Below are 16,650 nucleotides of genomic sequence, written 5' to 3' on the forward strand. Positions count from 1 at the left end.
TCCTACGTTGAAAGAGGAGAAGGTGAGGAACCATCCAAAAATATTAATATTAAAAATAACAATAAAATAATAATAAATACTGTCCGAGGCACTGAGAGCTGCAGCTGGGGTTCTGGACTTGAGAAGCAGAACGGATGGATTGATGGATGGGGGGGGTGGCAGAGGGAAGATGGGTTTCCTGGCTGCCAGTGTGTATGGTGGGGGTGTCAGGGCCGGGGGCGTGTGTATGTGTGCCTCTCACTGGGTGCCGGCAGCTGCAGCGCAGGTGGACAAAGCCCACCCGGGAAGGCAGTAGTAGGGGTAGTAGTAGGATGGCTGGAGGGAGAGCAGCGAGGGCGGCCGCAGCACCTCGCCAGGGTGGTACTGTCTCTGGTCGTCGCGCACCAGCACCTTGACGGCCACCTTCTTGGCGGCGGGGGCGGCGGCCAGGAGGTCGGCGGCCATCTGCCGCCGCTTGGTCTTGTAGCGCCGGTTCTGAAACCAGATCTTCACCTGCGTCTCGGTGAGCTTCAGCGAGGCGGCCAGGTCGGCCCGCTCGGGTCCGGACAAGTAGCGCTGGTGGTTGAAGCGCCGCTCCAGCTCGAAGACCTGCGCGTGGGAAAAGGCTGCGCGAGAGCGCTTCTTCCGCGGTTTCGGAGCCGCCGCCGCCTCCTCCTCCCCCGGCAGCAGATTCCCGCACTTGCCCACTCCGTCCTCTTCCTCCGGAGGGCTGCGATCTGCGGGCAGGGCGAGAGCACGGCGGTCAGGGCAGGCAGGCACCGGGACTGCGGCATCCGCGCTCCTCGCGAGGCCCGCACCCGCGCACAGGCGGCCGGGCGCGCTCCCTGCGGCCGGTCCGCAGCGACGGGGCGAGCGGAGAGCCCGCCAAGCCGCTGCCCGCCCCTCGCCGGGACGGCCGCGGCTCCTCGCTCTCCTTTAAGCGCCGGGCGCCCTGGCGAGCTGCGGGCTCAGCCGGGCCAAAGGCCCTCCCCGATCCGCCCTCCCTCGCCCCGCGGGATGCGTTTCGGGTTTTCACTCCCCCCCGGCACAGCCGAGCCTGTCGCACAACTCCGGGGGGAGCCGGCGGAGAGCCACGGTCATCTCCCGTTCCCAGCCCTCCGGGACCCTCCCGCCCTCCTCGCGCGGGTGCGGAGGAGCCGCCATCGGGGCCGCCCTTACCTGAGACGGCGGCCGACATCTCGCTGTCGCTGAGGCCGGTGGTGTCCCGCTCCGCCGCCTCCGAGGGCTGCGCCTCCTCCTCCGCCGGCCGCCCCCCGCCCGTGGCTTCTGCGGGGCGGGCGCTGCCACCGGCGCCCTCCTCCTCGGAGCGCCGCTCTCCCTCGGGGTCCTCGCTGAGCGCGGAGTCCGAGTCCCAGCCCGCCAGCGTCCGCGGGGCCGGGGCGCGGGCGGCGGGCGCGGGCAGCGGCGGGTCCTCGGCGGCGCCGCACAGCCGCCAGCCGCCGGCCGCCCCCGGGAGCGGCGGCCGCCCCGCCGCGTGGCGGGCGCGCTCCTCCTTCTTGTTGAGGATGGCTTGGATGGAAAAAGGCGTCAGGGCGTTGCCGCCGCGGACGGACATGGCCCGGCGACGGGCAAGCCCCGCGGACGAGCAGCGGACCGTGCCGCGCCTTCAGCTGGGCGACCGCATCGCCGGCCGCCGCCGCGCCGGTGCCGGGCCCTGTTCTGCCGCCGGGAGGGCGGGCGCCAGCGGGAGCAGCCTCTCTGCGCCACTGCCGGCCCGCCCGCCCATAGGGCCGGGGCCACCGGGGCCACCGCGCTGCGCCGGGCGCCGCCGCGGGTCCCTGGCGGCACGGGCGCTGCCTCCGCCCCGCTCTGTCCCGCCCCCGCCCGCCCTCCGCTTTTTCTGCCGGCGGCGCTGCCATCCCTCACGGCCGCCCGACAGCGCCGGCCCCGCGCCTTCCCATTGGGCAGCCCCCGCGCGGCCCGCCCGCCCATTGGCTCCCGCCGCGGGCCGATGCGGCTCCGCGGGGCGCGCGCCGGGGCGCGCCGCCTGTTAACCCCTTGGGGCCTGCGGGGCGCCCCCGCCTGCCCCGGCGGCCGCGGCCGAGGAGACCCTCGAAGGGACGGTCCCGCTGCACGGCGGAAAGCGGCGGCTTCCACCCGGAGAGGGTGGGATCGTCGTTCAGAGGTGTTTCCCCCTCGCCGCGCCTCGGCAGAGCGCTGCTGCCTGGCGCCGGGGGAAGGTTCGGTCCCGACGGGGACGGGACCAACGCCGCGGTCGGGCGTGCATTGCTGCGCGCCGCTGGGGAAGGGCGCGGAACTCGCCTGTTCTGATCTGTCGGGGCCGAGGCACCGTGCCGGTGCGGGGCTGTAAGCGCGGCGGAATGAGCGCCCAAGCCCCCGGCCGCCCGCGCTGTTGGGGTAAACGCAAATCAGCCTCGGCTGGTTTCGAAAAATGCGCTTTTCACTATTGCGTTTGTTTAAAAATATGGTCGGGTTTATATTAACTACAGTCTTCTGTCCATGGGGCTTATAAAGCCCGTAATAGGAAAGCAATTTCTCGCAGATTAAACTCTTTTCCCTAAACGATGCTTTTCCTAAAAGAAAACGGCCCTACACAGGAAGACTTTGGAAACTATTACACGCACGTGAATTGTGTATCTGCGACTCGTTGCCAAAATAACAATATGCGCCCAAGCATCATGCTTTTCTCTTTTTCAAATATTACTGGCATTCTTGGAGCTAATAAAAATACCGGCAAGGGTATCAAACAGGTACGCGAGAAATGAAACGCCCGTGCTTCACGAACATGGGTGTTTGGTGCTGGGTGAACGCGGCAACATAAGGACATAAATCACAGAAAAAAAGATACCCGCGAACCCGCTTTGCTCCATGAGCTCAATTCCCCGGGTGTCACCGGTCTTCTGCACAGGCGTGTGGCCACCGCCAACACCTCACTGCTTGATCTCACAGAGATGAACGTCGGTTTGCAGTGGACTACGAAGCGACAATAATTGATTAGCAACGACTCCGGCACGAATTAAATGTTTTCAATCATATTTTTTACATCAAAAATAAATCAATAAAACAAATAATCCCACTTTCATTCACAGCGCAAAACTGCAGAGCACCTCTGCATGACTAAGCGGGAGTTGTCTTTATCTTCCTAAACAAACTCAGACTATTTTAATAACCCTGCTTGGACTCACCTTTTACCTAAATTTTTCCCAGGAAAACCATCGCTTTGCCACCAAAGACTTCGGTCTCACGATACACTAAAAAAATATCCAAAGGGGAAATTTTAAGAGCTGGAGGTAAACAAGAAGCATCTAGGGAATCTGCGAGAAATCCACTTACAAGAATATACGTAGGGGACAAGGAAGGTTGTGCTGCACGAGTGTTTTAAAGGCTCCTTAACAGCCAAGAGATGAAATTTGGGATGTCAGAGGAGATGAGTGGCCTCAGACCCGGGGACAGAGGAAGGGCTCCGCTCTTCCAAGGGGAAGGGCTGGAGGTGCGGGTCGTGGGAGTCGTGGTTTGGGTAGATGGCCGGGAGGGAAGTCGGGGCACGGCGGAGCTCCGGACAGGGAGTCTCTTTTGTTGGGCTCTGCTCAGGTGCGGCAGAGCGGCCGGAGCGGGGCAAAGCGGGCGGCTGCCGGGGGCCGGAGAGCGGCGGGGAGAAGGGCGAGCCCGGTGCAGCCTCCCGCTGTGCTCCGGGACACGGAGTTCCAGCCCAGGAAGACCCTGATTTACAGAGTTTCGTGCCCAAGCTATTGAAAATACCTACATACGGTTTACAGCGGCTAATTCTTTGCTAATTTACTCAGCTCTCCCTCTCTCTCCCCTACCTCCTTTTCTTTTTTCCTTTCTTAATATTTTTCTTCATTTTCCTACTCAGGCGATCTCTGCACCCTCTTTCTGATCAGCAAACCTCTGTTTGGGGGAGAAAACGCCTGGGGAAGAGGCCGGGAGGAGAGCGAGCGGCAGCGGCGTTAAGGCGCGGCGGAGCGGCGGAGGGAGGCCGGGCAGGGCCGGCGTGCCGGGGGCCAGCTGGGTGGTCCCGGCCCGCCCGGGCCCCTGCCCCGCCGAGGAGACGGGCAGCGGGAGGGAGGGAGAGAGGGAGGGATGGAGGGATGGATGGAGGGACGGATGGATGGGGGAGAGCGGCGGCCCGGCTGTGCACCGCGCTGGCCACCCGGGCGCAGGGCTGGCAGCGCCGCAGGGCACGGGCTGCCCGGCCGCGGCGTGCGGGGCGCACGGGGCCGCCTCCGGTGCGCGGCGGCGCAAACTGTGCTCGCTGGAAAAGGCTCGGAGTGGACATGATGGACACAGTGGAGAGGCAGGGCAGCGCCTGAAACGGGGATGTCTGAGGGGGGCACGATTCCCACCTTGCCTCCACCCTTGGCAGAGCTCCGCACCTCCCATTCCTCGCCGTCTGGAAGCGGCCACAAGCCGTGATACACCTTATATACCTTATACCTTATACACCGTGATACTCCTTAACACACGGGCCCGCCGTTTCTCGGTTGTGTATTACATTTCAGAAGGGAAAGACCAAACCCGCCGTGCTCACAGCCGCCTCTCCCCGCGCCCACCGGAGACCCCCGGCTCGCTGTCCCGGGCCAGGCTCACTGTCCCGGGGGCCCGGCTCGCTGTCCCGGGGCCCGGCTCGCTGTCCCGGGCCCGGCTCGCTGTCCCGGGGCCCGGCTCGCTGTCCCGGGCCGGGCTCGCTGTCCCGGGCCAGGCTCACTGTCCCGGGCCCGGCTCGCTGTCCCGGGCCCGGCTGGCCCCGCTCTCGCTGCCGGTGCCGCCGGTGGCCGGGCTGCCCCACCTAGAGGCGGCCCGGCCGCACTGCCCGGCCCGGGGCTGCCCCCGGGGCCCGGCTCGGCCGCGGTGCAGCGGGGCCGGGCCGGTCCGGGCCGGGCCGTGCGGGCACACGGGTGCCAGGCGCGGCCCCGCTGACAAAGCACGGGACAAAGCACGGGATGAGCGGGACAGCGGGAGGGCAGCCGGCCTGGCTGCCGCGGAGGTGGCTTCTCTCAGCCACCGGAGCCGTTCTGCTTGCCAGGTGAGAGGCAGCGCTCTCACAGAAGCACTGCATATGACATGTGGGGTGATGAAATGGGGAAAGATATGTTCTGCTTATAAAAGCCTTTTTATCACATGTGAAAGCACAGGGAAAGGTGGCTGCAAAACCTTAAAAAAGCCTTTGTGGAGAGCACAGATTTTCTCCATAATATATAACGTTGTATAAAATGACCCAGGTGATCTCCTGGGCAGGAGTACACTGCAGTGGGAAAAGGAAATGTTATAGCTTTTCCTTCAGGGTAGGATTTGCTCAGTATGAGAAAATAGTGGTGTAATCTCCATGTGCCAGTTTTGGGGCAGAGCCAAGCCAGCACAGTACCACTTCTGCTTTCCAAGCTCTTCTCAGCTCTGAGGCAGGCCAAGGAGTTTCATGGCCAGGGGCTACCACACACTGTAGCCCTCTTGGCAGCACCTCCCAGGGCCTGCATGGTGGTAGGTATTACTTTTGCCATACCTTATTAGAGATGATTTTTTTCTAGACACAATCTGTCTCCCCAAACTAGTTTGCCTCCCGATATACTTAGAGCAATGCAAATCCTTGCTGAGTCTCTGGCTGGGTCTTTCAGGGACTTAGGTGGAAGATGGCAGTGGTACAAACAGTGCTTCCTTCTATAAGGAATTTGAATCCCTTGTTGGTAGTGGGAAAGGTTTCTTTCATGGCTTTTACCTCATCTGTGCTGCTATCTGTGCAACAAAGGCACACAAACATATCCTGGACAAGTTGCTGGTTTTGCAGGAAAATCTTATGTAATTTGCTTTTGTACAGGTTTTGACTCTATTTGTTGAGTAATAACAATTTATTTCCAATAAATGTAACTGCAACTACACAGTAGGTGACAGATGTACATCTCTAAACTACTTTTCTGTCAAGATTTCTCCACGTATTTCATGAGGGATTTCATATAATGAACTGTTGCAACACTCAGTCTTCAGATTGCTTTTTGCAGTTGTAACCAGGATCCTGTGTTGTTGCTGAGATGTGAACTGTAAGATGTTTCCAGACTTGAGTGAGAGAAGGATTTACCTTCCACAATTAAGACAAAAATTTGAATGATTTTTAGAATTCAACTGAATATGTGCAAATATAATGCTGACAATGAGAACTTTATTCTCACTGATGTGACAACCTGTTAGCAAATTAGCTCAGTAGGTTTTAATAGTTGCTTTACAATCTCTTTCATTCCTTATATGCGGAAAAGCTTGTGTCCTTTAGGGCTGGGAGGCTCAAACAAAAACACTTCTACAAGAGTTTACAACCAAACTGAAAGAATGCTTGAATTTTGCTGGTTGCATACCTACATACAGTGACACAACTTCACTTGAGTTTTATTGCTCAGAGATGCTGTTTCTGGGAAAACAACCCAAATCTCCCTCTTGTTACTTCATCTTTACACTAACAAGTGAAGGTTTGGCATGCTGAGTACCAAGCATGAAAATAAACCTACCAACATTTCATTTCATTGCATGGCAGTTTCTCCTGAATTATTCCTCCTTGCAAGACCTTGAAAAGGAAAAGACATGCAGGCTGTCTAACCACATCATGCTCTCAGGAAGGAGAGGAGCTGCATGATTGTGTCTGATGCTTAGTGCCAGGAGGCAACAAGTTCTGTACACACTGAGAGCCCTGTCCCACATCTGCCTTCAGGCACCACCAGCTTTTGAAATAAATCTTCTTTTTGACTGTCTCCTTATTTCCATGCTAGGTTTCCTATTAAAGACATAGATGGCTATATATTCCTTATTTTCGGATGTAGTTACCTGTAGGATAGAAATACAACCTGGATAAGATTACCTTGTTTTACTAACAAAAACCAAATCAGCATATGCAAACGGCCAGGTGCTTCTCACAGTCATTAAGTAAAGCTTTTACAGACACTGTATTTAGCTTTTAATCTGTTTTATTTGCAGTCCCTGATAGAAAAAAATGAGGTAGAAATGGTAGAAATGTCATTTATGTGTTTCATCCATACAGTATATTTACTTGTTCTGAATTTTTCCCTATTATTTAGTAGAACATTTTAATGACTATCCACCATATTACAGCAGATGCATTTGCTGTGTGCAAGTCTCTAGGCTTTTAAGAACATTTCTAGCACAGATTAATCATTTGATGTTTATTTAGTACAACATCATATGAAGTCCAGGTTTCCTTTACCACTGTGCTTCCAACTATATAGAAATAATAACCATTCCTACTTTTTGTTTGAAGGAGTTGAGCTCACTTTTCACATATGATGGACTTACTTGGTAACTAAATCAATGGCTGCATTGCAGTAACATTTAAATATTTTTATTGCTTTTGATGCTTAGGTAAATCAACTGAGCCCCTCAGGATACTGGCACTGTTTACATTTCTGAAGTGATTTTACCTCTTTGTCTAAGAGTCACCTCTTTATTGATAGCAAGTCATAGTAATTTTATATAAATATTTCTATCTCTTTATTATTCATATCAGGAGTAGACATCCACCAAAGGTAAAATGTGGGACTCTTTGGGACTTATAAATTTACACAGATCACTGATTGCCCAAAAACTTCAGAATTTGAGATCAAGGATTTGTTTGTTTCACATCCTTCTCACACTGAATAGGAAGCCTGGACTGTGGGGATAGGATGTGGCATTTCTGTGTGTGTTTTGGGCAGTCTCCTGCAATCAGTGCTGGCTGTTGGGATGCTGCTTTGAGAGCAGACCTGACTCAGGAGCTCCTGTACTGACTCAAGTGTCTCAAAGATGGAGTGTTGTGGAGATGAGAATTGTGGAATATCCGTCCCTTTGTGGACCCAGGCCTGTGTGGTTGCCTTCCTGTGCTGGAGGGCAGGCAGAGGTGTCAGAGCACCAGCAGCTCACCGAGCATGGAGTGGTGCCTGGAGTTCCATGGTGCTGGCCAGCTGAAGGAAGCCAGCAGCTTGGACCCAGAGTGTCAGTGCATGTGAGGGAGGCAGCCCTGCCTCTCTGGGAGCACTGTGACCCCTCTGGGAGGGAAGACCCCAGCTCTGCCTGCTGTGTGATGGGGGTCCGTGCCTGCAGCTGCCTCGCAGGCTCACGGCGCTGGCCTTGCCCCCTGACCTGCGGTGGAGCAGCCAAGCCAAGCAGTTTGAGCAGGAGAGCTCGGATCCAGGGCTGAGTTTATGAAGTTAGGGCAATTAGCAGGTCCACTGTGTGAGTTGTTTCCACTGGCAATGGTTCTGTATGTACAGTGACTGTACATTTCATCTGAACACAGCTTTTACATTAAATCACTAATTCTTTTGGCTTGCTCAGTGAGAATACAAATACTTTATATAAACTTCACGTATAAATTAGTGAGTCTCTTTTGTTCAGTACACCTGCAGATTTAATTTGCTGTCTGAATATTACAAACCAAAAAATCAAACATGACACAAGTTGTCTGCAGGCAATACAGGTATTGTTCTTATTTTCTAAATATTCTTAAAGGAAAGAGACTTTGAGCATGTCAATTATGGATATCTACAAACAAGCACTCTATCTTCTTTTTATGATGCTAAATTCTGTCCTCTCAGAATTTCTTTCTTCCTTATTATTTTTTCTTTTTGCCTAATTTTAGATATTCTGAATTTTAGGTTGTCTCCTGAGTAGGTTCTCAGGGATTCCTATCATACAAGTAGCCATTTCTAGAATTTATTCTAGACATGTTTTGGGATTTACCTAACATAAAAATATATTAAGGCAGGTGGTAGATGACAAATAAAAACATGTCATATGAGAAAAACAGTTTGTACCCTACCCTATATATGACCAAGTGTGAATGAGATGGTTGGAAAAGCATCCAGTACTAAAGGATTCCTGTGATTTAGTGGAAAACTCTTGTGATGGGAGATGGACAGAAATGTAGGTGGACAAAACACCAGTTATGGATTCCTTGGAAAACCAAGAAAATCCTTTTATTTCTCCAGGTTTTTCACAACTAAAGGATGCAGAAATATGCCTGCAAGTGAAATTGAATAGAGGAGTGCTGTCTGGAAGGAATATTTCCAAGATGGCCAACTGTGATATCCTGCACTATGGACGAGGTTATTTTTGGCAGACAAATGTGAGCTTTCTGCTCTCCCTGCTTTGGAAGGAGGGTAGTCTGTGGTGTGACCTTCTGGTGCTTTATAGTATCATCTGTATTTTATGAGAGCTGATTAACAACCCCATGCTTTTATCCATGTACTCTTAGGTTTCCAGCCCTGTACAGGACCAAAGTAAACTGCTGCCTGTAGGAAGCATTAAAACACAGGCTTTGGTCAAAAATGTTGCTATCAACTTTCATATCTCCGGAGGACTTCAGATGTGTCTATATTTCTTTCACACACTGTACACTTTGTGCAACACCTCTCAGAGACTGTTCTGCATCAGATATGCTCCCTCATCAGGAAACACAAGTCAATAAAATGAGTTGTTGTGCTTTATAGCTCCAAAAAATGTCTGCAGTATAGCCTGCAACAATATAAGCAACAACGCTGTTGTAGTCCAAGATCTTTGTAGTGTTGTGATGACTTTTGTGGCTGACTGAACATTCCAAACACAGATGGTATATGTGTGTATGGATCAGTCATGGATATCCACACCTCTGACTTTACCCAGAGTTATCGTGCAGGGAATGAAAATCTCCCACAGGCAAAATCTCCCTTCACGTACAATCATATTTCTTTCACAGGGTTTAATTTATTTATTTTAGTGTGTCCTTGACATCTAACCTCTGCAAGCATAGGACCTGAATATTGACCCTGAATCCCTGTGAGCTGTTGGCAGGCTCTGGAAGAGCAGCAGGGTGCTGGAGGGAAGAGTGGACACCCTGCAGTCTGAGTTGGAAGAACTTGCACCTTCCAACCCCAGATGCCTTGCTCCTTGGCCTGCCTGTAGCCAAGTGCACCCCACAGCTCCTGGGGCTGCTTTCTTCATGGTGACTGCAGAAGCAGGCCCGGGCAGCTCAGGTACCTGCTTTGGTATAGGTAACAGCTGCGTTTACAGAGGATATTTTAAATGCCAGAACACCTGGATAATGAGATAGTGAGATCCTTTCGGTGAGGAAGAGGCAAGTCTAACAGCTGTGGAGCTGAAAAGACAAATCAATGTCATGGCAGGGATCTGTGCATTGTTTTGTTCTAATAGTCCCAGCCCTTTGGACAAAATATGTGGTAGTGGTACTAATGGTAGAGCATTGCAGTGCCATACTCTTGCATTTAATAAACTGCTTTTCAGAAAGTGTTGATTCTGAGACTCATGATAAGACCAACTTATGAGTATAGTGGGGTGTCACAGGCTGTAGCTTGCTCAGATACATATCCCTTGTCATGTGGCCCGGCATCTTGGATGCAGCTGGCAGAAAAATCTCCAGTACATTTTCTCCAAGAGCCAGAGAGTGTTCAATAATTTCCTTGAAGAACAGGTTTTATTTTCCCAACTTCTGGGTCAGCTGCTTTTTGATGTTGAGTCTAATAAGGTAAAGGCCCCCTAGGTAAAGGCTAACCTGGTTCAATGTCAGTAGCTCCATGTGCTTTTTTCACCCACAAAAGTTCTTGGTCATACCAAGAAGACTGAGATGAGGGAAGAATGGATCTGAAGAAAGGATTTTTTAAGAAATAAATGGAGGATACGGGCAAAGGGAGAAGTTACATTATATGCGATTCAAGGGTGTGCAAGAAACTGATGAGGGAACGGGAAAGGGATAGGGAAAGGAAAAGAACAAGCAGAAGGCAAGGAAGAACTGAGGTCTGAGAGGAATCCTGTGGGAGAATTGAAGTGCTTGGATGGGAAAAAATGGACATTCAGTGAAAGATGTCAAATGAGAAGTGAGGATGGTGGGAATTAGACTGGAAAAGTGCTAGGAAGAGGAGGCTGGAAAAGGAGAGAAATGAGAAGGACCTAAACAAGGAAACAGAATGGAACGGAATGGATGGCTTCTATTAAACCACCAAATCTATTTCATTGCACTTGAGGAAAAAAAATTTAAATGCACTGTTCCTGGAGAAGTTTGATGTACCTATAAAGATAGAACCATATTACATGGAATTTAATATCGCATCTGGAAACAAAACACTTGGTGGATTTGGACTTATGCCCGCCGTTCACCTGGCAGGCACCCGTTGCCATCTAGTGGCTATTGCAGGACTCTCTGTGCCTGGAAAACATTTTTTCCCAATCAAATTGCAAGCCAGCAATTGCTTTTCTAGAGAAGATTTGCACAATTTGTCCCCACAAAATTGTCCTGAGCGACTTGCTCAGAACCACAGGGTCTGAGGCTTGGTGTGGAGAGTGGGTGTCCCTTTCTGTAGCACCCAGAGTTTGGCCTTGCTTTGCAATTAGGTTATTCACCTGCCTTCTAGGTGGGCATTTTATGGAAGGAAAAGGCTGGGAAAATCTCAAAAGCAGCTGAATGAGGCCTCAGCCCTGCTGGGCTGGCTCCCTTACTGGCAAATGGGAGCTCAGCAGCACCAGGATCTTCACCTCTCACTTTTGATGATTCTGGCCAGATTATTGGAATAGGCTGGAAGTTGTTTGTCAGTATATTTTAGAATTTTCACCTTTGCTAGATCCCAACTGGACCAAGACAAAATACTCTAGCTGTTGGGCCAGCACAGAGCAAGTATTGGTCCAATGGTTATGTTGAACTGGCTCCAGATCATTCCTTTCCCCTGGTCACTGAGAATTGAAGACATAGTGCAGATGGACAGTTTAAGACTGATGCCCTTGAGTTGAAAACAAAAGTAATTGGACTCCTTTTCCTTTTAGAGTTGCCAGACACTTTCCATTTTTTTTTCCCGAAGGAAAGAGATGATAAAAGCTAAGAAAATTTGAGTAAGGTGGGAAAAGAGGGAGAGGAGTAAAGGAATGAGATCTGTGAAGCATGCCCTCTATTCACTGGTGTCTTTGAACAATCCCATTACCTGAAGAGATCAAGTAGAAAAATCTTAAGGAAAGAATTAGGAGAACTTGGAATAGTGCAGTGCCTCCCTTGCCCATTATTCTACTTCCTGGAAAGGGAGACCACTATAAAGGAATGGAAGAATTTTCCCTCTCTGTCTCTTAGAGTGCCTCAATACAGAACATCCCCACATCCTTTACTCTGGTAGCATCTACTCGGCTTTGTGTTCACTTGTGATAGATTATTCAGCTTTGGGTTATTGCCACTGTGGTGTATAATCATCATAGCAAATAATAACCAATTGTACTTTAAGTATTTATCCGTTACACACTGACCCAATTGCTGCTTTCAGAAGTAAAACATCCCCAAATCTGGAAATACAACAAAACCGTGTGAAAATTCATCATGAGGTGATAATGGTAACTGGACAGTCTTTTGTTCATGCAAGAAAAATGAAGTTCACAATATGTCTGTAACAGCAAAGCTTTGTGCACGTGTTACATGGCACAGCTGCCTTTCTTCTTTCCTGGATGCTCTTGAAGAAGATCCTTGTGTCTGCTAGCTCCAGGTTAAGGCAAACCCAGGGATTCCTGCAAAGCATGGCTGCAGGGTAAAAATCTGAAGCTGTTGTATAAAAAAAACCCCTACCATAGATGTTTTATAATGAAAAGCACTCCCTATCTTTTAGTTATTTATTTTTTTAATGCAGAACTCTGTCCTTTTTATATGTTTATTTCAAAACAGAAGAAACCTTTGCTTTATGCTCTGCCTAAATTAAGGGTTTCATGCTATTCTGCCTTTTCTCTTTTATTTTTTTTTTCCAGTGGAAAAGTGGGAAGGAAAATATATGAGCCATTGAAAGCTGAAAACAAATACAGCTTTTATTTTTGAAAGCAAAAAAGTAACAAAACTAGATGAAGCAAAATACAGGTCTTAAGGGGGTGAGATCTCACTGTAAAGAGATATGGTCATACAGGGAATCAAAGGCAAAAATTGCAAAAGAGAATTTTAGGTTAGAAAAAAATTCTTTAAATCTAATAATCAGCAAGGGTTGAGTGAAATGGAGGTGGTGTGTGCTTTGCCATCACTGGGTATCTGTGGGATCTGGTTAGACATCACATCCTTGGAACAACCTGGAGCAACCTGCCCAGTGGATCAGCCAGTCTTTTCCTCCCACCACGAGAGTGGCTGTTCTGTGGCTGACTTCCAGAGGTGCTGGTGCCAAACCTTCCTAAAGAAATGGACCTTCAGCCCCTTCTCAGAGCCTCCAGCCCCCTCTCTGGTGCTCCGGTTCCACCCAGCGCTGTCGGCAGCAGGGTGTGGAAAGGACACAACCTCCAGGGCCCCCCTGGGCTCAGTGGCCCTTCATGCTCATATCTGGTGGCTCCTCTTCTCCAATTTCATGCCAGTCTCTGTCCCCAGGCCCTCCTCTGAGCCAGATAAGGAGGTGACATCTTGCTGGGAATGGAGACTACCATTTTACTTTGATTAGGGCTTCCCCAAGAGGATATTTCCTGTCATTGAGGGCCACATAGTGTTCTAAGTTCAAAATTAGTTGAAAGAAGTTTTATCATAAGTTTTATTTTTCTTTTTAAAGGGGCCTTATATTGCCTATTTACTTAGAATGAAAAATCCTGAATAAATATAGTTAAATAAGCACTATATTACTGAGCAATCCTTAGCTCTTGTTTATATAAAAAGAGCAGAGTGAACCTATCATTTTCTGAAAGGAAAGTCACATTCCAAATCTCTGCTTGCTTTGGGCACCAGAGCGGGATTGACTATTTAATTTTAACATTTTCAAGTTTATATACTGGAAATGATGCTGGAGTATCATGAATGTGATCACAGAACATTTTTCTTTCATGTATTCCTCTTTATTAATTCATTTTAATGTATGTTGACTTATATAAATCATTGCACAGCATGTGTGACACGTTACAATGAGATCTAGAAAAGAAAAAGACATCATTGGAGGGCTGAGTTCTCCAGCTGACAGTAGGACTGATAGCTTTGATACAGCTCTGTTATTCCTTCTCAGTTACATCCTCAGTACACGTACAGAGGTACAGCCGGTGCCTGTGCTGTCCAGCTGTGTGATCAGCAAATGAGCTGTGTTTAAAAATATGGTTCAGTTTTGGTCTATTCATGTGGTTTGTGAGGGTCCAAATTATTCTGAAATATGATGTAGAGCTTTTTCTACTTTAGCTATCTTCCCACCAGCTAGTTAAGCCTGATAAGAGCTGCACTTTGTGTATGGCTCAGCTGGAGCCACATGTGAGCATTGTCCTTCCACAAGGAAAAGCCCCAAATGGAGCTCACCAGGACTGCAGCAGGTAGTTGATCTCCAGACTGAACTGACAGAAAGGTTTATGTTTCCCCAGTGGAAAGCATAGATATTTTCAGTGTATTTGGTGGCACCAGGGACCAGGGCTCTGAGACAGCTTCCCCACATTTCAGGGGACCTGAGCTTGCTGATATGAGATGTTGATGGTGAGGATAGAGATACATACCTTTCCATTGTCAGTATAATTTTTTGTCAACCCTAAACAAATACCGAAAATAAAATATCTCATCCTTGGTGGTGCATAATCTAGCCTTCTTACAAGAAGCCTCTTTTTGTTTTGTCACTAGAAGGGATAAAGCCCACAAATTACCTCGCTGTTCACTTATACACCAATTATTGATAGAGAGGGTACCATAAATGCCATAAAATAGGAGAGCTAATGGTGCACCTGGATAATCAACATAAGGGCACTCAAATCCATGGCACAATGGGAAGGTGATTTTACAGCCCCTCTCTGCCATGTGGACATCTTCTTTGTGCAGGCAGCAGTATTTTTCCAGTTTCCTCAGCAGCTGGTTTAATAAAATGATCACATCAAAAACTAATCTGCAGTTTTGTTTTGTAGAGGTGATCTCAAGTTCTCTGATCCAGCAGTCTGTGACTGTACAACTCAACACTGGCATGGAGAAAGGCACTGGCAAAGGGGCAGAAAAGGGAAGGTGAAAAGTGTCTTGCAGTCACAGTCTGACCATGCAACCCCACCCCTCTGACAGTCAGTGCCAAAAATCTATTCATGCTGTACTAAAGTTACAGCCATTTCAAATCATATTTTCATTCCCCGGTTGTTTGGCAGGAGTGTTATGTTCCTAGCTTTAAATACAGCTATCCAGGGACTCCCAGCAAGACATTTATTTTTATTATGTTTTTCTTTTGGACTTTATTCACAAAGCCAGCAAGGATAACTAAAAAGCTGAGATTTGAAAGAGGAAACGGGTTTAAATGAGAAATACCCTTTCAAGGAATTTTGGTGAAACATCTTGAAACAGAGATTAGAATGGAGATAGAATTTCCTAGGTGTTTAAACTTTCATGTTTTAGTAGAAAAAACCCCACCCTGTTTGAAACAGGCCTCAGATTTTTGAGGAGCCAATGGAATCAATGGAGTGTGACGTACATAGCTGGGACAAGGAATATACTGGAAGAAGCGAGCACAGTATCTTTAAGAAGTTGCCAAGACCTGCAGAAGGCTGACATGGGCAATTTCCTCCAAACTGAAGCTACAAGCAAATGAAATAGATGGAAGGTTGTTGAAACTGAAGGTATGAGTGTTCTCAGCTCTATACAAAATGAATGAGCAGAGAATTATGAGGATATCAGAGCTATCAAGAGTTTGGAGTAGGTGTATGCTGTATGAATGTGCAATCCCCTTTGTCAAGATGGTCCCATTAAACCTTAAAACTGAAAATTTTACTGGGAAGAGAATAAAAACATACCAGTTACTTTCATTCTTTACAATATAAACAGGCATACCTTCAAGGAAATCAAATGCTGCTTCGGAAGGATCTGTAAAGGCACTCAGGGTATCCCAGATTCAGGGCAGCAACTCTCCAGACCAGTGATGCTCAGTGTTGCAGAGGTGCCACTGCCTCTTCCAACAGCAAGGCAGTACCCAAAGTCTGTGGTGGCAAATGATCTTTTCCTAATGCAGAACCTGATACAGGTATCAGGCCACTTTTAGGTGTAGACACCCAAGCTGGTGTTGAACTTGCTTCACAGCGGACATCTCTGACTGTCACTACAACGAGGAACACCTGCTGCTCTTGGCAACCAAGTGTTTGTGGCAAATTTTTACTGAGTTTCTGGAGAGATTAAAGCAGCTCAGGACTGTATGCAGCCTCTGAGGGATCGGGGCCAGGGATCATTTTGTATAGGATAGTTTTGGAACATTTGTTGGGAGAGAAGCAGTACACGTGTATTTGGGATGGATGTCACAGATTAACCCCTGCCTCTCTCAAGAGAGAAGTAGATGCATTACTAGAGAAGCTGCTGGAATAGAAAACTGCCAACATCAGCAAAAATCTTGCCCCAACTGCTGAGTGCACCTACTGACTTTGGATCAGGCTCTAGAGGGAAATTTCACCAGTTGCAAAACTTAAAAACTCGCCAGACCCCACCTAAAAATGAAAATTGCAAACTTGTAACTGGTGACCCTCTAGGTCGTTTAAAAATCCATCACAAAGAAACACAACTAAAAAAAATCCACTAACGTGATTTAAAATCTATATAGTAGACAACACTATAGTATTTCAAGTTGAAGAGAGTTAAGAGATGCAAATAGCCTTTAAGTAGAATGCATCAGAAATATGAAGAGATCCTAAGAATAAGCCAACAGCCAGCTGGTAACACAGAGAGATGAGGCATGGCAAGCAGGACTCAAGGTCCTGTTCTGTAAAACTCTGGGAGGAGTTGAA

At 48.9% G+C, this 16,650-nt stretch overlaps 1 protein-coding gene across 1 annotated transcript; it reads right to left on the reverse strand.

Annotated features, from left to right (window-relative positions):
• Positions 1-224: 224 nt before the first annotated feature.
• NKX3-2 (NK3 homeobox 2) lies at positions 225-1,555 on the reverse strand. Its single transcript, XM_021554382.1, has 2 exons — positions 1,159-1,555; positions 225-716 (listed from the first exon to the last, which is right to left on the reverse strand). The coding sequence occupies exons 1-2, from the start codon at positions 1,553-1,555 to the stop codon at positions 238-240; spliced, it is 876 nt and encodes a 291-aa protein (XP_021410057.1). The 3' UTR covers positions 225-237.
• Between the last annotated feature and the right edge of the window lie 15,095 nt (positions 1,556-16,650).

Source organism: Lonchura striata, chromosome 4 (genome assembly GCF_046129695.1).
Source record: "Lonchura striata isolate bLonStr1 chromosome 4, bLonStr1.mat, whole genome shotgun sequence".
Lineage (NCBI taxonomy): Eukaryota > Metazoa > Chordata > Aves > Passeriformes > Estrildidae > Lonchura > Lonchura striata.

Excerpts from the sequence above, each read along its gene's own strand:
- NKX3-2 (XM_021554382.1), bottom strand. The coding sequence starts at position 1,555 with ATGTCCGTCCGCGGCGGCAACGCCCTGACGCCTTTTTCCATCCAAGCC. Across the intron at positions 717-1,158 it reads GATGTCGGCCGCCGTCTCAG|ATCGCAGCCCTCCGGAGGAA; the intron begins GTAAGGGCGGCC and ends CCCTGCCCGCAG.